The sequence below is a fragment of the Hyla sarda genome, chromosome 9 (genome assembly GCF_029499605.1).
Source record: "Hyla sarda isolate aHylSar1 chromosome 9, aHylSar1.hap1, whole genome shotgun sequence".
In the NCBI taxonomy this organism is placed as follows: Eukaryota; Metazoa; Chordata; class Amphibia; order Anura; family Hylidae; genus Hyla; species Hyla sarda.
In genome coordinates this window covers 146,615,088-146,637,181 of record NC_079197.1, presented here as the reverse complement: position 1 = coordinate 146,637,181, position 22,094 = coordinate 146,615,088, and the positions used below count along the sequence as shown (strand labels likewise).

The window sequence follows — 22,094 nt, the reverse complement described above, 5'->3', positions numbered from 1 at the left end:
AAATCGGGCAAAGAACAGAGACCACCTGGCCTGACGAGGATTCAGCCGTTGGGCAGACTGGAGGTAGGAGAGGTTCTTGTGATCGGTGTAAATAATAACTGGAAATCTTGATCCCTCCAGCAGATGCCTCCATTCCTCAAGTGCTAATTTAATGGCTAGAAGCTCTCGATCCCCGATGGAGTAGTTCCTCTCCGCCGGAGAGAAGGTCCTGGAAAAAAAACCACAAGTAACAGCATGCCCGGAAGAGTTTTTTTGTAGAAGGACAGCTCCAGCTCCCACTGAGGAGGCATCAACCTCCAATAGGAAGGGTTTAGATGGGTCAGGTCTGGAGAGCACGGGAGCCGAAGAAAAGGCAGACTTGAGTCGTTTAAAGGCGTCTTCCGCTTGAGGAGACCAAGACTTGGGATCGGCATTTTTTTTTGTTAAAGCCACAATAGGAGCCACAATGGTAGAAAAATGTGGAATAAATTGCCTGTAATAATTGGCGAACCCCAAAAAACGTTGGATGGCACGGAGTCCGGAGGGGCGTGGCCAATCTAAGACGGCAGAGAGTTTATCTGGGTCCATTTGTAGTCCCTGGCCAGAGACCAAGTATCCTAGAAAAGGAAGAGATTGGCATTCAAACAGACATTTCTCTATTTTGGCATAGAGTTGATTATCACGAAGTCTCTGAAGAACCATACGGACATGCTGGCGGTGTTCTTCAAGATTGGCAGAAAAAATCAGGATATCGTCCAGATATACAACAACACAGGAGTATAGTAGATCACGAAAAATTTCATTAACAAAGTCTTGGAAGACGGCAGGGGCGTTGCATAGACCAAAGGGCATGACCAGATACTCAAAGTGTCCATCTCTGGTGTTAAATGCCGTTTTCCATTCATCCCCCTCTCTGATGCGGATGAGATTATAAGCACCTCTTAAGTCCAGTTTGGTAAAAATATGGGCACCTTGGAGACGATCAAAGAGTTCAGAGATGAGGGGTAGGGGGTAGCGGTTCTTAACCGTGATTTTATTAAGACCGCGGTAGTCAATGCAAGGACGTAGAGAGCCATCTTTTTTGGACACAAAGAAAAATCCGGCTCCGGCAGGAGAGGAGGATTTACGGATAAAGCCCTTTTTTAAATTTTCTTGGACGTATTCAGACATGGCAAGAGTCTCTGGGACGGACAGAGGATAGATTCTGCCCCGGGGTGGAGTAGTGCCCGGGAGGAGGTCAATGGGACAATCATAAGGCCTGTGAGGAGGTAGAGTCTCAGCTTGTTTTTTGCAAAAAACGTCCGCAAAGTCCATATAGGCCTTAGGGAGACCGGTTACATGAGGAAGCACAGGGACACGGCAAGGTTTACTGGGAACCGGTTTTAAGCAGTCCTTGGAACAAGAGGGCCCCCAACTCTTGATCTCCCCAGTGGACCAATCCAGAATTGGGGAATGGAGTTGAAGCCAGGGAAGTCCAAGAAGGATTTCAGAAGTGCAATTGGGGAGGACCAACAGTTCAATCCTCTCGTGATGAGATCCGATGCACATTAGAAGGGGCTCCGTGCGGAAACGTATAGTACAGTCCAATCTTTCATTGTTTACACAATTGATGTAGAGGGGTCTGGCGAGACTGGTCACCGGGATGTTGAACCTGTTGACGAGAGAGGCTAAGATGAAATTTCCTGCAGATCCAGAGTCCAAGAAGGCCACAGCAGAGAAGGAGAAGGCAGAGGCAGACATCCGCACAGGCACAGTAAGACGTGGAGAAGCAGAGTAGACATCAAGGACTGTCTCACCTTTGTGCGGAGTCAGCGGACGTCTTTCCAGGCGGGGAGGACGGATAGGACAATCCTTCAGGAAGTGTTCGGTACTAGCACAGTACAGGCAGAGATTCTCCATGCGGCGTCGTGTCCTCTCTTGGGGTGTCAGGCGAGACCGGTCGACCTGCATAGCCTCCACGGCGGGAGGCACAGGAACAGATTGCAGGGGACCAGAGGAGAGAGGAGCCGGGGAGAAGAAACGCCTCGTGCGAACAGAGTCCATATCCTGGCGGAGCTCCTGACGCCGTTCGGAAAAACGCATGTCAATGCGAGTGGCAAGATGGATGAGTTCATGTAGGTTAGCAGGGATTTCTCGTGCGGCCAGAACATCTTTAATGTTGCTGGATAGGCCTTTTTTAAAGGTCGCGCAGAGTGCCTCATTATTCCAGGATAATTCTGAAGCAAGGGTACGGAACTGTACGGCATACTCGCCAACGGAAGAATTACCCTGGACCAGGTTCAACAGGGCAGTCTCAGCAGAAGAGGCTCGGGCAGGTTCCTCAAAGACACTTCGAATTTCCGAGAAGAAGGAGTGTACAGAGGCAGTGACGGGGTCATTGCGGTCCCAGAGCGGTGTGGCCCAAGCCAGGGCTTTTCCAGACAGCAGGCTGACTACGAAAGCCACCTTAGACCTTTCAGTGGGGAACTGGTCCGACATCATCTCCAAGTGTAATGAACATTGGGAAAGAAAGCCACGGCAAAACTTAGAGTCCCCATCAAATTTATCCGGCAAGGATAGTCGTATTCCAGAAGCGGCCACTCGCTGCGGAGGAGGTACAGGAGCTGGCGGAGGAGATGATTGCTGGAGCTGTGGTAGTAACTGTTGTAGCATAACAGTCAGTTGAGACAGCTGTTGGCCTTGTTGCGCAATCTGTTGTGACTGCTGGGCGACCACCGTGGTGAGGTCAGCGACAACTGGCAGAGAAACTTCAGCGGGATCCATGGCCGGATCTACTGTCACGATGCCGGCTGGCAGGTAGTGGATCCTCTGTGCCAGAGAGGGATTGGCGTGGACCGTGCTAGAGGATCGGTTCTAAGTCACTACTGGTTTTCACCAGAGCCCGCCGCAAAGCGGGATGGTCTTGCTGCGGCGGTAGTGACCAGGTCGTATCCCCTAGCAACGGCTCAACCTCTCTGGCTGCTGAAGATAGGCGCGGTACAAGGGAGTAGACAGAAGCAAGGTCGGACGTAGCAGAAGGTCGGGGCAGGCAGCAAGGATCGTAGTCAGGGGCAACGGCAGAAGGTCTGGAATCACAGGCAAGGAACACACAAGGAACGCTTTCACTGGCACTAGGGCAACAAGATCCGGCGAGGGAGTGAAGGGGAAGTGAGGTGATATAGGGAAGTGCACAGGTGTAAACACTAATTGGAACCACTGCACCAATCAGCGGTGCAGTGGCCCTTTAAATCGCAAAGACCCGGCGCGCGCGCGCCCTAGGGAGCGGGGCCGCGCGCGCCGGGACAGAACTGACGGGGAGCGAGTAAGGTACGGGAGCCGGGGTGCGCATCGCGAGCGGGCGCTACCCGCATCGCGAATCGCATCCCGGCCGGAGGTAGTAACGCAGCGCCCCGGGTCCGTGGAACCGACCGGGGCGCTGCAGTGAGGGAAGTGTAGCGAGCGCTCCGGGGAGGAGCGGGGACCCGGAGCGCTCGGCGTAACACCAGGGCTTGGTTACTCAGTTCACAGCTGGCTCTAGCTAGAGTCAGGGAGACTATACTAGGCATACTCCTCCTTCTCCTTCAGTGGCCTACCAGGAAAGAGTCTAGCTAGAAATGCACAATTCTTTGGTTAGAGCCAAACTAAACTGGTTTGTCTCATGGCCTCTGGGGAGAGAGAGTAAAGATTCCACCCTCAGAACCTTTAAGAAGTTTCTGCATAGATACCAGTCTGAGGATAAGTTATATGACCAAAGTTCCATGCATCTATACACATGTAATCCACCAGTGGTGGCAGTAAAGAGCAGAATGATAACAATTGCACTTCCTTAATATTACAGTGTATGCAGAGTTAGCAGTGTGATATACAAAATTACAAGTTATACAGGTTAAGCTTATGATACCCAGGAAAAAGCCTAAACTTGGAGAGAGAACTCTTCAGACACACAGAAACTTAATATTTCAGCAGCTGGGAGGGTGTATCAGGACATTCCTCTTCTTTAACTCATCTCTGGATAGTAATATTTCCACTTTAAACATTTGTATGTTGTTATTGTCATTGTTCTGTTCGGCCACCTTAAGTGTAAAGTGTTTTTCCGGGGACAGTTTTTTTTTTCTATAAATCCAAGTGCTGCAAAAAATTAAAAATAAAACATATTGACCATCCTTGATCCCCCAACGCTGCTGTCCCAATGGCACCCTATCTTCCTGCTCCCTATGACATCCTTTATCCAGGATCAGCCCGCTCAGCCAATCGATAGTCATCGCTGCATTCAGTGGACCATTCATAAACAAACAGAATGCTATAGGAGGAATGAAAAAGAGAGGGCATCAGAGGCTGGACATCATCTGAACATTGGGGGATTAGGGTAGGTGAGTATGCGTTATTTTTTATTTTTACAGTGCGTAGACTCCTTCAAATGTCCTCAGGAAACCCCTTTAAACTCTAAGCCATTCTACTATCTTTTGTCTGTATAAATGTTGCTACTTAGTTGCATGATAAGTATCTCTGGAAGGTTTCATATATCAGTCTGGTCACCAAGCTGTGCTGTGTCTGTGTCTGGGCCCATAACATGTTGCAGATCTCAGCTTTGAGCAGAAGCATCAGACCTTATGGGAGAATTTACTGGGTTTTACTTGGCACACAAACTATTATATTTATCAGCAAGATGGCGGGTACAGGAGTAGCATACATAACAAGAGAGAACATAGAGGAACCACTTCTTAAAAAGTGATAACAATATTAATTCATTACCAAAATGACACCTAGTTTTTGTTGAGATATAGCAACAGCTGCAGTTTATGCAGGAGGGAATATGTTAAAAAACATATTCCCTCCAGCATAAACTGCAGCTGTTGCTATATCTCAACAAAAATAATGTATACATATGGAGAACTTTAAGTAACTTTTTCCATTGTGCATAATATCTGCTTTATGACTTTACTACTAACTCTTAAAGGGGTACCCCCCTGCTAGACATTTTATCCCTTATCCATAGGATAGCGGATAAGATATCTGATCGCGGGAGTCCTGCTGCTGGGGCCCACAGCGATCTCCCGCAGCACCCGGTGTTCTAAACAACACTGGGTTCCTGCTGTGGCAGTGGTTGTGATGTCACACCACTCCCCCTCCATTCATGGCTATGGGAGGGGGCATGTTTGTCAACACGCCCCCTCCCATAGACATGAATGGAGGGGGCGTGGTGTGATGTCATCTTGGGACGTCATGATCATGGCCTCCGGCTCCGAGTGTTCTGAACAAAATGTTCAGAACACTGGAGCACTGGAGTACCCCTTTAAAGCTGTTTAAGTAAAAGTAGTTATGTTGCTAGCTATAATTCTGCAGCTCAGTTTGCTCTCAACTATGTAATTTAGGCATAATACAGCCAACCTTTTTGCACCCACACTATGGCCACAAGGCCCAGCCTAATGACCCAAATGGACAGCTGTCAGTTCGGGTCATCAGATAGGCGGTCTGGCCATTATTTGCAGTGGTAGTACACAAGAAAAAATGTGGCTGTAACGACGGCGGTTGGCGACCGCCATTGTGTACCATCTACTTCTGCCTACTTTGGCCGAACAACTCGCACAGCTCTCCCTCCTCGTTGCAGACTTTGGAATGTGGCCCCCACACAGACTCATTCAGCATCTGTCTCTGGTACACCTAGTAGGGGCTGCAAGAAGTCTGTCTCTTTAAGGATTTGTGCCCGCCTCTGAGTCCACTCCCTCTCCAATCCCTGTTCAGCAGTACCTATTTAAGGACACTCTGCCCGGCCTTCCGTGCCTGAGCATATCTGCTGACTCTGTGTCCAGACTTCTGCCTGTTTTGTGACTCTGTCTCTCGCCTGACCCCTGGTACTTTCCTGTCTCTCCTGGTACAGACCTCGGACTGCTAGATTATGCCTTTGCCTGTTATTGTGCTAAAAACACCACCAGCACCTGTGCTACTTAGCTCTGCTATTCCCTGCTCCAGCTCTGCTACAATATCTGCCTGGTCAGCTTCTACTGGCCCTGCTGCTGTGCTACTCCACCCAGCCTTAGCCAGCCCCACCTGCCTGCAAACACAGATCCTTTCCTTTAGAGGGTTACTCCACTGGCCAGCATTCTAAAGTAAATGTTCCAAACCTGTTTTCGCGCTGCGGGGGTCGGCCACCCCCCTTGCGACATCCCGGCCAAGCCCCCTCAATGCAAGTCTATGGGAGGCATACACTTGCATTGAGGGGGCATGGCTGGGATGTCACAAGGGGGTGGCCGACCCCTGCAGCGCGAAAACCGGTTCGGAACATTTACTTCCGAACGCTGGCCAGTGGAGTACCCCTTTAAGGATTCTCTGGCCTGCTTTGGCCAGCTGCCTCTTCACCGGGACCACTCTTGTGTAGCGACCTGGTATCTCCCTGCAGCTAAGACCAGCTTCCGCACCCAGAGCAGGATAAAGGGTGAAGACCAGGGAGATACTGAGACTCCGCTCTCGAGTTTTCCCAAAGCCAAACCGGTAAGTGGCACAGCGGGTCCACACCTGTTGGGGCGTTACAGAGGCCCATGTGAAACTGGCCTAAGGGTGCATTCACATGTAGCAGTTATGGTGCAGCTAAAATGGCATCTGAAAAATTTACATGTAGTATGCCATGTATTTATTGCAGTCGTAATTGGCCACAGATAAAACATGTAAAATACATGTGCTGCACCTGTGAAAAAAATGTGTGTCCACTAACTGCACAAAAACCGTAGTTAAACATGGCCTTATCAGATGCAGTTGTTCCTGTACCTTGACACATATGAATATACCCTTGAACTCTAGTAAAACCCCTGTAGATGGGATTGGGATGGGATTGTCCACTGTGTGACCTCATGGGCTTTATATCATCAGATATTGGCCCACTAGAAGATCCTCCAGCTCATACCTTATATATCTTATGCTTATATGGGGTAAGTATATGTTGTACAATTTTCCGACTTAGCTTTGGCTGATTTGTACGATAGTGACACAGTATGTCTGTGCACAATGCGTTTCCCGGGGCGTCCTTCTTAATTGTTATAATTAATTTTGGAATAATGTATAACTTGTATAAACACTTTATAAACCATTTTGCTAATTATTGCTCCACAGTGAAATATCTGGATATTGAGCGAAGCGGATTAAGCATGAAGTTAATTAAGTAAAACATTAATAGTGATCTATGGACAATATTTTGCTGTCATTATTGAAAAGTATTGAATAAATCATTGAAGTAAAGTGATGCTGGGCAATGCATCGGAAGCATCTCAGGGGAAAAGTGGCCATGTTGTTCCTAACAAGGAATTGTTTTATGTTTTGAAACTTGTGACCTGGAAAGTTGAGGTGTGGCCCATTTTGCCTTAGTCTTGATCTAACCTGAAAACTCCTACATTGGCTTATGTTATTAAACTAGACAAAACAAACTGACATGATGGTTTATTCATAAGACACCACCAAGGAACAAACACTTTACAATTGATGTTCTAAAATACTTTTGTAGATATGGTGCCCTCAACATGTATGGTATTAATCAAGGTCTTAATTAGCCTTAAAGGGGTACTCTTCCCCTAGACATCTTATCCCCTATCCAGAGGCAGGACCCCCACAATCTCCCTGCTGCACCCGGCATTCGTCAAGAGCATCGGGTGCAGTGCCGGAGGCTCGTGACGTCACAGCCTCGCATGGCATGGGGGGCATGACTGTGACGTCACTAGCCTCTGCCCCGCAACGCCAGTCATCTGGCATGGAGTGAAGTATGCTCTGTGCACCGGATGTCTGGGGTGCCGCAGCCAAGATCCAAAGGATAGGGGATAAGATGTCTAGGGGCGTAGTACCCCTTTAAAGGAGTTCCATAGTGAAACATAACTTATCCCCTATCCACCCCCGCGATCTCCTGAACGGGGCCCCGGCACATTTCTATGGGCTACATGGAAGGGGCTTGTTGGCTGACACTCCGTGCAGGGGTCGGCATGCCCCCTTCCAGCAGACTGTTGGGGCCCCGTTCAGGAGATAGCGGGGGGTCTCAGTGGTCGGACCCCCTGTGATCTATAACTTATCCCCTATCCTTTGGATAGGGGATAAGTTATGTTTCATTACAGATATCCTTTTCGGCTGAAATCCTACTCCATGAGCTACATCAGGCCTTATGAGGTCCATCAGAAGACATCTAAAGCCAACATTAGAGCAGATCAGTTACTTCTAGGGTTTATCTCGATACAAAGTGTACCTAAAGTTTACATAACTTCTGACATGTCATAGTGACATGGGGGTCTAGTTGCTGAGATCCCCACCAATGACTAAAATAAAGAGACACAAGTGCTCCACTGAGCATTGTATCCTTAAAGGGGTACTCTGGTGGAAAAAAAAAATTCAAATCAACTGGTACCAGAAAGTTAAACAGATTTGTAAATTATACAATACTTCTATTAAAAATCTTAATCCTTCTGGTACTTGTCAGCTGCTGTATACTACAGCAAATCCCCATAGCAAATCTCTCCTACTCCGGACAGTTCCTGATACAGACAGAGGTGTCAGCAGAGAGCACTGTGGTCAGACTGAAAAGAACTCCAGAAAGAAATAAAACTTCCTCTGGAGCATACAGCAGCTGTTAAGTACTGGAAGGATTAAGATCTTTAAATAGAAATAATTTACAAATATGTTTAACTTTCTGGCACCAGTTTATCTGCAAAAAATTTTTTCCACCGGAGTACCCCTCGTGAAGCCAAGTGAGCCCTGTACGGATGTAGTGAAAGCCTGTTCGACTTGTACTGAGCCCGTACTCTGTCCATACCCACAGTACTGCTTTCTGACAGTTGCGAAAGCTGTAAAAAATGTCTAAATCAGCATGCAACCTTTGTATAAGTGTATTGGGAAAACAGCAAGAAAAGTGATATATGACTTTCAACGACTACCAAAGGATCAGAATGTCCCTATAACACGTGATTGCTGACATATGATGTACAGTAGGAGATCACTATGTACTCAACAAGACAAGTAATATATAGTCTCTGACAGGGCCAGACAGGAACTCCGCATTAGTCTTCTGTTTTTCCATTTCAATATGAATAAAGACATAACATGTCAGTCATATTCTCTATAACTTCATAATATACAATGTAGAAGAAAGAAACTGCATCCCAGAGCTTCTGGTTCTTGGAGGTGCTCTGCTGATGCCTTGTTTCCTATGTAGGTCACGTCATAAGAACATGGCCTTGTAGAGTAGAGATTTAAACATAAAAACTGGACTTCAAATAGAAAATGACAATTATATTAACCCTTTAAGGACCCGGGCTTTTTCCGTTTTTTCACTTTCAATTTTTCCTCCTTTAAAAAATCATAACTATTAAGAATTGTCACCTAAAATTCTATATGATGGCTTATTTTTTGCGTCACTAATTCTACTTTGTAATGACATTAGTCATTTTACCCAAAAATCTACAGTGAAACAGGAAAAAAAATCAATGTGCGACAAAATTGATGAAAAAACACTATTTTATACGTTTTGGGGGGCTTGCGTTTTTACGCAGTACATTTTTTGGCAAAAATGATACCTTATCTTTATTCTGTAGGTCCATACGGTTAAAATGATACCCTAATTGTATAGGTTTGATTTTGTATCACTTCAGAAAAAAATCCTGAATACATGCTGGAAAATTTATACGTTTAAAATTGTCATTTTCTGAGCCCTATAACTTTTTTATTTTTCTGTGTTAAGGGCGGTATTGGGGCTATTTTTTTGCGCCGTGATCTGAAGTTTTTAGCGGTACCATTTTTGTTCTGATCAGACTTTTTGATCACTTTTTATTCACTTTTTTGTGGTATAAAAAGTGATAAAAAATGCGCTATTTTGGACTCTGGAATTTTTTTGCGCGTACAACATTGAACATGCGGTTTAAAAAGCGGTATATTTTTATAATTCGGACATTTCCGCACGTGGCAATACCACATATGTTTACTTTATTTTAATTTTTTTATTCTTGGAAATGTCGGGCGATTCAAACTTTTATTAGGGGAAGGGATAATTGTAAGGGTTAAGGATTTTTTTACACTTTTCTTATGCAATATTATAGCTCCTATAGGGGGGGCTATAACATTGCATTTACTGATCTTTTACACTGATTGATCCATCTCCATAGGGATGCAATGATCAGTGTTTTCGGCGATTGAATGCTCAAGCCTGGATCTCGGCGATCGGACTGCAGGAAGGAAGGTAAGAGACCTTCCTCCTGTGCTACAGCTGTTCGGGATGCCGTGATTATACCGTGGTGATCCCGAACAGCTCCCTGAGCTAGCCGGACACTTTTACGTTCGTTTTTAGCCGCGGCTAAGCTTTGAGCGCGCAGCTAAAGGGTTAATAGAGCGCGGCACCGCGATCAGTGCAGCGCGCTATTAGCGGTGGGTCCCGGCTTCACTATGATGCTGGGCCCGCTGCGATATGATTTTAAAGGTTTAGGAACTGTCCAGAGCAGCATATATTTGCTATGGGGATTTTCTCCTACACTGGACAGTTCTTAAAATGGACAGAGATGTCAGCAGAGAGCTCTGTGTTCCAAAAAGAAAATAATTTCCTCTGTAGTATTCAGCTGCTAATAAGTACTGGAAGGATTAAGATTTTGTAATAGAAGTAATTTACAAATCTGTTTAACTTTCTGGCACCAGTTGATTTAAACATGACTAGAACTGTTGGAACTGAGCATGTGAATATAGGTTTTATTTTGTATTTTGTTTTTAAAGAGGTACTCCACTGGCCAGCATTTGGAAATAAATGTTCCGAACGCTGTTTTCGCACTGCGGGTGTCGGCCACGCCCCCTCAATGCAAGTCTATGGGAGGGGGTGTGACATCACGCCCCCTCCCATAGACTTGCATTGAGGGGGCGTAGCCGCGACGTCACGAGGGGCGTAGCCAACCCCGCAGCACGAAAACAGCGTTCGGAACATTTACTTCCGAACGATGCCCAGTGGAGTACCCCTTGAACCCAGCCTAGCCACTTTTGCAAAAACCAACAACATACCAGACAACCCATGTAATAGGCTGTATAAAAGTGTGAAGACCGGTGCAAAAATTAATATCAGGAATTTCCTGACACAAAGCTTTAAATCTCTTACCTATACAGCATTAAAAGCTAAATTTATGGCTGCCTGTAGCCACCACTGGTTGGTGCTCAAGAGTCTAATGCATACAGAGTTCAATGTATAAACAGTATACAGAAAGTTCAATTTAGTGATAGGTGCAGAGCGAGCAAGAATGTCTATACCAGGGATTCAGCGATAAGGGAACACTAATAACTGATCATTTGAAGTCACGTCACATTGTGTAACGTTGCCTGACATTCGGTATCCTGGTTCTTAACTTTTTTTTCCTGGCTTCTAGATTCATAAGAAATTTGTCAAGTCCTGTGATATGACATCTGATATGCCTATAGACTGATAAAATCTACTTTTGTCTACTTTATATAACTCCTTTTAATTAAAACAGTTCCCTAAAAAAAAGCCATACCACTGGGATCAGTTGAGATTTTTTCAGGAACCAGTTATCAAGTGTTTAATTTTCCTGCAGCTCCACCACAGGACACATAAAGTATTGCATAGTGCTCATTAAAGGGGTACTTCCGTGGAAAACTTTTTTTTTTAAATCAACTGGTGCCAGAAAGTTTAACAGATTTGTAAATTACTTCTATTAATCTTAATCTTTTCAGCACTTTTTAGGGTCTGTATACTACAGAGGAAATGGTTTTCTTTTTGGAACACAGAGCTCTCTGCTGACATCATGACCACAGTGCTCTCTGCTGACATCTCTGTCCATTTTAGGAACTGTCCAGAGCAGCATATGTTTGTTATGGGGATTTTCTCCTACTCTGGACAGTTCTTAAAATGTCAAATGAGATGTCAGCAGAGAGCACTGTGGTCATGACGTCAGCAGAGAGCTCTGTGTTCCAAAAAGAAAACGATTTCCTCTGTAGTATTCATCAGCTAATAAGTACTGGAAGGACTAAGATTTTTTAATAGAAGTAATTTACAAATCTGTTTAACTTTCTCGCACCAGTTGATTTTCCAAAAAAAAGTTTTCCACGGGAGTACCCCTTTAAAGAGGTATTCTTCAAAATCTTTGAATGATGCTAGGCCTGTAGATAAAAGAATAAAAAAAAGATATACTTACCTTCCCTGGTCTCCCATAGGCCCCGCTGTAGCTTCCATTGGGCTCCTTTCAGCCACCTCCCCCTCCCCCCCCCCTGGATGCTTGTCTCTTTTCTTTACATCCCCAGACCCCAGCATTAGGGTACATTCAGACTAGTGGATTTACAGTGTATTTTATGCTGCAGGACCTCTGTATGTTGCCTTTACATGTGCCTGCCCGGAGCGGCAAAACGCCGCTACGTGCAGACACACTGAAGCGATGTGCGAGTCGCCGCGCATGTGCGGTGTACTCCCACACATCGCGGCCGCTCCCCCTGCTCAATGAACTAGGCCGAGAGCTGCCGCGATGTGCGAGTATACTGCGCATGCATGCGGCGACTCGCACATTGCATTGTGTCTGCTTGTAGCGGCGGCACCTGTAAAGGCACCATACATAGGTCCTTCAGCGGCAGATCCGCAGCGAAATACGCGCTGAAAATCCACTCGTCTGAACGTACCCTTATGTGAAGATTTTTGGGGCACTGGAATACCTCTTTTAAATCAATGTGCTTCCCATGTTAACCATATTAGTTGTCAGAGCCGGAAACTGTTCTATTAACTCAGAATGTCCTAATAGGGTATTTTAAAATGGATCTTCCAAACCAGACAACCCCTTTTAAATCCAGGACACATATGGAAAAATCATGTTTTTATGTCCTAGACAAAAGCAGCTGAATATACAGTGAAATGTATAGTATTGAATTAGGTTATATATATATTGTATCCTTGTATACATCTATTTCTAAAGGATTTATACAACGTGTATTTCTGTTAACAATCGTGTATTTTTTTTTCTAAGGCCTTTAACTTGTTCAAGAAGAAAGGAGAGGGAAAAAAAATACTTTGGAGTCAACAGTAATCTTGTGACAAACATCAAATGAACTTTTAGGGTAAAAAAACTTGTCTTGAGGAAGAATAGAAGAAATTGCTCAGCGGGGTCCTAATTTACACATTGTGTGCAAAAGGTGGATTAAGACAGGGCAGCAGTGAAAGAAGCATTCAGCAGACAATGGAGAACGAGAAATGAACAATCTGAGACTTTTTTTTTTCTCCTGAGACTTTTAGAACACAAAAGCGTCTTTCAATAGGTGAATGAATTCTGTGAGTGGTGAGTGGGTAGAAAGATGGGGAGGAATTCAAATCCTTCCTTACCCCCAAAGAGGCCGCCTGAGCCTTCCGAGAGCACTTGACATCCTGGAAGAAAGTCAATGCCTCCGGTAGGGCTGCTGCTCTATTTACCTGCAGCGATGTGGTCCAAAGGAGACATAGCCGTGTAAGAGACAAAGCATAGGTGCCCTGTGGAATCATGATCAGGTGCTGAGCTGGAGGACCAGGATAGACGTCACTCATGATGAAGTATTTTCCAATAAATTGGAAAAATTTGGATATTGTAAGATGCCCATATAGCTGTCAGATGAAAGTTTGTTTGGCCAAAAGCTATCTGCCCTGCTCATCCCATACACATCAATGTTGGGCTAGGATTATTGTTAGGGAGGTATATTGGTGCTGTGTAGGTGGCTTATCCAAGGGGAAAAAAAGGATCGAGCTGTTGAAATCCCAAATGCCTGACCCTTCTCTGCACTGACATCTCTCAGGGAAAAGTTGTGAGAGTTGGCTGGTCCTAACATAAATGGGAAAGTGCCCTCTGTCAAAGACATATTGTAAGGGGTTATCCGATGCTCCAGTGTTCTGAACATTTTGTTCTGAACACTTGGAGCCTTCATGACAACAAGCTACAACCTTCCATTCATGTCTATGGGAGACATGAATGAAGAGGGTGTGGCGTGACATCACAAGGGGACCACGACCTTCTGCAGGAACCCGATGCTTCAGCGTTCTGAACATTTTGTTCTGAACCATCGGAGCCAGAGGCCGTGATTGTGACATCACGGCCACACTCCTTCATGACGACAAGCCACACCCTTCCATTCATGTCTATGGGAGGGGGCGTGTCGGATGACACGCCCCCTCCCATAGAAATGAATGAAGGGATGTGGCGTGACATCACAAGGGGGTGTGGCCATGACATCACGACCACTGCTGCAGGAACCCGATGCTTCAGCGTTCTGAACATTTTGTTCTGAACCATCGGAGCCGGAGGTCGTGATTGTGACATCACGGCCACACTCCTTCATGACGACAAGCCACACCCTTCCATTCTTGTCTATGGGAGGGGGCGTGTCGTCCGACATCAATGGGTTTGTTTAGAAGATTGGGAAATCATGGGGGCCCTGCGATCAGACATCTTATCCCCTATCCCTTGGATACTTGGATAGGGGATAAGATGTCTAGCAGCGGAGTACACCATTAACAGATCCTGCAGTTGCAATGGGGCTTGTGAAGAAGGGTTTGAGTTCCACATGGACAGTGTGATCTCTGATCCTATCACCCTTTGCACAGGCACCTTTTGCAAGGTCAGAGATCAAGGTCTATGGCAGTGTTTCCCAAGCACAGTCCACAAGACTCCCCACAGGTCATGTTTTCAGGATTTCCTTAGTCTTTCACAGGTGATATAATTGTGGGGAGACCTGATGACCTGACAAAAAACCTGTAAAAGACTAAGGAAATCCCGAAAACATGACCTGTGGGGGGACTTGAAGACCCTGCTTGTGAAACATTGCTCTATGTGCTCGTCTATGGGCTGTGTCTGATATTGAAGTCATGAAAAACAGCTGTAGTGTTCCTGGTTTTCATGGGAATGAGTGGTGTTGTTTTTGTGCAAATATCTTTTTCAAAAATCTCATACTACAGTTGTAGCAAGGGACACCAGAAAAAACACTTTTTGGACTTACTACTATATTTTAGTCTTCAGAACACCATGGGTCACCCAGTTTTGCTTCATACTGAGTGGTCCTGAAAGTTCTGAACTTCTGCTGTAGGCAGTCATATTCTGACACAGAGTCTGGTGGTTCCCTTCCCCTCCACGTGTCAGGAACATGTTTGAAGAGTCTCAGTATAGTAGATAAGCCGGCCCCAGCTTACAGGGGAAGGACAGAACTTTTAAAGGGGTACTCCGCCCCTAGACATCTTAGATCTTAGGGATAAGATGTCTAATCGCAGAGGTCCCGCAGCTAGGGAACCCCCCCCCCCCCCCCGATATCGGCTGCGGCACACCAGACATCCGGTGCCGGATGACTGGCAATGCGGTGCAGAGACTCATGACATCACGGTAACGCCCTGCTCGTGACATCACGGCCATGCCCCCTCAATGCAAGTCTATGGGAGGGGACGTGATGGTCATTCCACCCCCTCCCATAGACTAATATGTCTGATCGTGCGGGTCCCCCAGCAGCGGGACCTGCACAATCAGACATCTTATCCCCTATTCTTTGGATAGGTAATAAGATGTGTAGGGGCGGAGTACCCCTTTAAGCCATTGTAACATTTTATCATTTAATGGTGTCAGACGTATTAAAGGGGGAACTCCGTTGCTCACCGTTTGCAACAAACTGTTCCAAAGGCTGGAGCCGGCGCCGGGAGCTTATGACATCATAACTCCACCCCCTAGTGACATCATGCCCTGCCCCCTCAATGCAAGTCTCCCATAGACTTGCATTGATGGGGTGTGGTGTGAGCTCCCGGCTCCTATTAGAGTGTGTAGCATGGACCCAGAAGGACATTGGGAGAGATTAATCAAACCTTTGGCAAAGGAGCAGATGAGCAATTGCCCATAGCAACCAGATTCAAGCTTTAATTTATCAGAGGCCATTTTTAAAAATTAAAGGAGACCTGTAGTGCTCTGAACTTTATCCCCTATCCGAAGGATAGGGGATAAGTTTTAGATTGCGGGGGTCCGAGCGCTTGGGGCCCCTGCGATCTCCTGTACGGGGCTGCGACAATGTACAGCAAAGGGGGTGTTCCATCCCCATATGACGCGGCAGCCGGCACGCCCCTCCATGTATCTCTATGGGATTCATAGAGGGGCGTGCCGGCTGTCGTGTCATGCTGGGACGGAACGCCCCCTTTCCTGTACATTGCCACGGCAAAAATTGCAGGTTTTTGTAGGGAATAACAACTGCTATGCGAGTTCTCTGATACAGCACAATTATTATTCATGTTTTTATTTATAGCTACTTGCTCTGCTGTTTCTGTTCCTGTTATTAGGTGGTGGGGCCCATCTAATTTCTATGGGGCCCCATTAATTCCTGTTATACCCTTGATCAGAACAAGAAGGATTATGGTGGAGCTCTGCTGATTGGCAGAAATTAGGCCTAAACAAAGGTCTATTCAGAATTATTGGCCAGGATCAGACTTTCCTGATAACACAAAATAATAAAACTAACACTATACAAAGGAAGAATGTATTAGAGGCCAGTTACGTAATAACCTTGGCGTGGAATAACTAATGTCCCTACTCAATAAACTGTGATGCAGGCTTTATAGGAGGCCAATTGAAAACTCTTCTAATACCTCTCAAGACAAGGGACAAACAAAGACTATAAATTGTGACCGGTGTGTACAGAGAGGAACAGAATGTTCTTTAACTCCTTAAGGATGCACATAATTTTCGTTTTTTTTCTATTCTTGGCCACATTATAAAAATCAAAAGTCTATTTTCCATTGACATCCATTTTAAAATAGGTGGGATTTTTTTTTAACACTTTTATTTCTTGTTTTTTCGGAATGCAGGGTAAATGTAATTCTGGCTTTTTTCATGTTAAATAAATAATGTTATATATAAATAGTTTTGACATTTCTGCTATTATGGTAGTTTTTTTGTTTTTTTAATTTCTTTATTTAAAAAAATGGAAAAATGGTTTGACCTCTTATACAGAACAGCACAATGCTATAGCATTGCAGTGTACTGTCTGATCTATTATCTCCTAGAACAACCTGCCCATAGTAGATCTGACATGGCAGCCGCAGAAGCCTTCAGAAGTGCCTGTTCTATACTCCTCGAGCACATGTCCAACATAAAAGTACCATAAATAAGAGGAGGCTACTGAAGCTTACAAGTATTGACTAGCATTAACACATTTATATTATTGCCATATGGATTACATTAGAGCCCAAACCAAATAGTATAAATAATGTACTATATAAATATAAACCCCAGTAACCAGTCCCAGTCACTCCTTAGGAAGCTGGAGATGTTAGGGCTAGGACTTCATGGTGACTTGTTGTAAAATCATGGCTCACCACAGCATTGTTTCCTTTGGGTGGAAAGCCTGCATTTGACTTTTTATAGGGAAGTATTGTAGTTGTGCATCAGTCACAATAATCTATATATTAACTGTGACCACAAGATATCATGGAAACCTATCCTACATGTTGCTTGTGTATATTGCCTTTTGCCTTCCCAGTGATGGATTCTGTAATTGTACTGTATACGTCATCTCTCGTGTTGAGTGGGCGATCTCTTCCTGTTGTGATGTAATCTGCACTAGTCCTCTAAGCCAACTATTTATTCCCCTCCTAGCCCCAAAGAAATGCCTGTATGCCTTCTTGTGAAATTGAAAATCTCTATATCCTAATGGAATCCTACCTTTCTCTCCATACAGAATGATCCCATCTTCAAGCAAGTCCTTTTTCCTGAGTGACCTGGTGTCCTCCCGCATTTACGACTTGTGCGTCCTGGCCGTATACGATGATGGAATAACCTCACTTACAGCGACCAGAGTGATTGGATGTGTACAGTTTACCACCGAACAGGAATATAAACAATGCAGGTCGCTCCATGCGCAGTTTCTTGGTGGAACCATGATCATCATTATAGGTGGCATCATAGTGGCCTCCGTCCTGGTCTTCATCTTTATTTTGTTAATGAAATATAAAGTCTACAATAATCACCCAAAATCTAAGCCAACTAAGGTGACCAATGTGTGCTCCCAAACCAATGGAAGCCAGAGCGGGACAATGGGACGCTCTTCTTCTAAGCTCAACGAGAGGAGAGACAGTATTATGCAGGACATCTCAGGAACGTCCGTCAAAAGTAAAACCATAGTTGACCTCACCCCAGATGGTGAAAAAGTGACTGTACCTGATACTACCTTTATAACAAATGACGTCCTGTCTCACTAGCAGAACATTATAGCTATACCACAAATGTATGCACCTCTTATAAAGGACAATCCTCCAAGAATTGGACATTGTGGTATCGTGAAGAACATTTTCATGCAAGGAGTCGGATCGACGACTTCACACCTATTGTCTATTTTTAAGATCAGATGGTTACAACAAAAAGCTATTTTTTTAATATGTAAAAAGGGTTCTTGCATTCTTAACTATTTTTGGTTCAATATTATTAAATATAAAGTGTGTGACCAAACAAGGCTAATGTGAAATAATTGGTTTTTATGATTGGCACTTACGTGAGGAAAGCATAATAAATGTTTTTTGGTTCTTTTACACTTGTTTATTTCATATCCTGAATTAAACCTCATCCGATTCCATGCACAAATGTCAGATATTGGAGGGTCCATGTCTATTGATCTTCTCTAATGGCCTCACAATTTAAGCCAGCAATAAATTTAGCGCAACTAATACACTAATGTCTGCGCATGTGAGATTGCCTGTAATATTTTCCTCTAGGACCGATCACGTACAGTTGTAAGAAAATGGAAGAGAACCCTTTGGAATTACCTGGATTTCAGCATTGGTTCCTAATAAAATGGGGTCTGATTTGCAAAAAGAATTTGCACAACAATGGGGGGCATTTTGGACCATATCTACTTGTTAATGCCTTATTATTATGATCAGATTATCTGAGATGCTGTGCACAGTCCTCTTCAGGACATAGAACCTTAATAGGGTTAAAGGGGTACTCCGCCTCTAAGATGTCCGATCTCCGGCGCGGCACCCCAGTCATCCGTGCATGGAGCAAACTCCACTCCGTTCCGGAAGACTGGTGACTACAGCCGCCACGCCCCCTCCATTCATGTCCATGGAAGGAGGCATGACGGCTACGTACTAAACGTCATGCCCCCTCCCATAGACATGAATGTAGGGTGTGTGGCGTGACATCACGAATGCGGAAGCTCCAAGCTTCCGTGTTCTGGATGCTGCCGCTGCCTGGAAGAGATAGCGGGGACACCTGCGATCATACATCTTATTCCCTATACTTTGGATAGGGGATATGATGTTTTTTGGTGGAGTACCCCTTTAATAATGCTTTTGTAGCCTTCCCAGCTTCAGGCATCTCTATAACACGTCTCTTGTTTGCATCAAGGCATGGTTCACATTAACCAGGTTTGTCATTAACTTTGTGTGTCTTTATTTAATGGGCAAAGCACCCCTATATCCCACATTTCTAATCTCGTCTTGTTAATTTAGACACTTTTTGCAATTTAGCTCTTGGGAAAGTCATTATAGCGGACCTGCCAGTAGAAAAAAGAGGGTGTACAAAAGCACATGGCTAGAAAGGGCTAGTTACCAGGATTCCATGTATACCTTTATTATATCTGTAGACTGACAGCTACTAGACTGACAGCTACTAGATAAAGAGAACATAGGCCATACTTACATAGGCTCTTGTTGTGCTGGGAAACGCCCACTGGGCTTTTAAGCCTCATTTGCATGATGACAAAAGGGCTTATATCTGGATGCTAAGAAAAATTATAGAGATAATAAGTATGTCTGAAATCCTGATGACTAGCCCTATCTAGCCATGCACTTATTTACACCCATGTTTTTCCTGCTGAAAGGTACACTTTAACACAGAGGTCAATTTCCCTTTTTTTCTCCCTGCACTGTGCATGTTTACCAAACCCTTAGACTACAATGGGCATACAGGTACGCCCTTGCCATCTGGGCCTTAATGCACAAGGGTGTACCTGTACAGCCTAAAGCATTAAAGGTTTATTCCATCAAAAAACATCTTATCCTATATAGAGGATAAAATGTCTGATCAAGCAGCGGGACCCCCATGATCTCCAGTGCGGTACCCTAGTCATCTGTGCACGGAGCGAACTCCACTCCTTGCTGGATAACTGGTGACTACAGCCGCCGTGCCCCCTCCATTCATGTCTATGGGAGGAGGCGTGAGGGCTACGTAGTAGCCCTCACGCCCCCTCCCATAGACATGAATGGAGGAGGCGTGGCGTGACATCACGAACACGGAAGCTCCAAGCTTCCATGTTACGGACACCGCAGCTGACGACCCAGAGATCGTGGGGGTCCCTTTGGATAGGGGATAAGATGATTTTCGGCTGAGTACCCCTTTAAATGCTTATAAAGTGAGTCCATGAGCTCTGCTTGCTTCACAGGTGGTGGGGAACAGCTACTATCAGTAGCCGGGACTTCACCGCTAATGACAACTGTGGCGTCATCAGTTACCCTTTAGATGGCGTTAGGAAGAGGAAGGAAATCAGTTCTTGGTAGTGTTGGCAGAGTCCTTTCGGGAGAGAGGTTTAGCAGAGCCTCTCATGGGTTGCTGGCTAGAGAAAAGCCAGCTAACCAAAATCTAGAGAATATACAATAGGGCTTTGCCACCACTTATGCTATATATCCCCCAAAGGATGCACAGTTCCTGAAACAAATGGAAGGGTAGTCATTTCTTCATGCCCTATGCTTTTGCTGGCTGACAACCAGCAAAAGCATATGGCCATCTTTAGTTTATTGGGGATTTTTAGCCTCTAGATCTTTATGTCCCCATTCACTGACAGCAAACAGATTTAAAAATGGTGAGGCATTAAAACCCAGTAAATTTATAGGAAAGTCCTCCATACAGCTAACAAGAATGCTAAAACTAACTATAAGAATGCTAAAACTTTAGGAGAAATCTCACCCAGTTTGGTACTGAAAAACTGAAAAATGTTGTCTGAGTCATAAAGGGTTTTACAAATGGGGTAAGAGAACTTGCCGCACCTGTAATTATTCTAAATTATGTAACACCTTTGAAAATACAGCAGCAAACAAATGTGTTAGTGTCACACAGTACATGACTTGTAATTATTCTAACCTTGTTTTATTGAGTGTACCCAGTGCCAGTTGAAATATGTAGGATGCGCCACTCGAAAATTGAAGGTCAGAGCATTGGAACATCTCAATAACATCACAAACAATACTTTACGTAACAGATCTGTTGCTTCATTGCATTTAAAAAATGTGCATAAGAGCAACACAACTGATTTTGGAATTGACGGTATTGAGCAAGGGTCCATGGGGCCACGTAGGGGGTGTTTACGCAGAAGACTTTTAGGACAGGAAGCTTGTTGACAATTTAAATTTGGTACCCGCCCTGCCTCAAGGTATGAACTTGAGACAAGAACTTTAGTTTTATTATTGGCATTTGCTTCCCTTTCACTCCATGTGTTTTTTCCCTCTATCGTGCACTCATATTCATGCATAGTGTGTATTTAGACAATGTAAAAACATCAACTGACCTGTATCTTTAATTGTACCGTATTAGTGTGAGTGTGCAGCCCTGAATAATGTATCATTGGTCACATCTTATCACTAGGTTTTAGCATTCTATACTTATACTTTATCTATGGTATTTTACCTGCCTTTCAGTGCATAATATGGGACCAGTGGTATTAGGGTGATAGCGTAATGGCTGGATGCTCTATAAACCCAGTATCATATCTGTCTTTAAGTAATGAACACATACGCTAATGTAGATGCAAAAATTATTCTTTTTATATATGATTCATCAAAGATACAGGAATCAAACAATAAATATTCACAAAAACATGTGTCATACAGTCCGCAAGATGTTAATAGGAGACATAACGGGCTACTTCGGCTTCCATGTGCAGCTGCACCAGCAATCTCTTATGCGGCCGTCTCCATTCACTGCAGATCTGGCAGGCAGGTCTGCAACGATTCAAGGGCAACCCCCCCTTTGTCAAGCATAGTACAAATTCCCATCACTACAATACATAGGTGAGAAACTATTGCGAGATTTCAATTCTGAAGTAAAAATCATACAAAAACATGTTACAATAAATAAAAACCATTTCAATGTATATGGATTCAGATAGAAGCGGCAAAACTCTTCATAGAAACACATTAAAGCTACTAGTCTCAT

General features: G+C 44.6%; 1 protein-coding gene across 3 annotated transcripts in view; it reads left to right on the top strand.

Annotated features, from left to right (window-relative positions):
- Positions 1-18,500, top strand: part of LOC130290337 (leucine-rich repeat and fibronectin type III domain-containing protein 1-like protein) — a 693,710-nt gene extending 675,210 nt beyond the window's left edge. For all 3 annotated transcript variants that reach the window (XM_056537836.1, XM_056537835.1, XM_056537837.1), the window contains one exon: positions 17,626-18,500. In XM_056537836.1, coding sequence (XP_056393811.1) covers positions 17,626-18,145 — 520 coding nt within the window. In that variant the 3' untranslated portion in view covers positions 18,146-18,500. The remainder of the gene's footprint in view (positions 1-17,625) is intronic.
- The last annotated feature ends 3,594 nt before the right edge of the window (positions 18,501-22,094 follow it).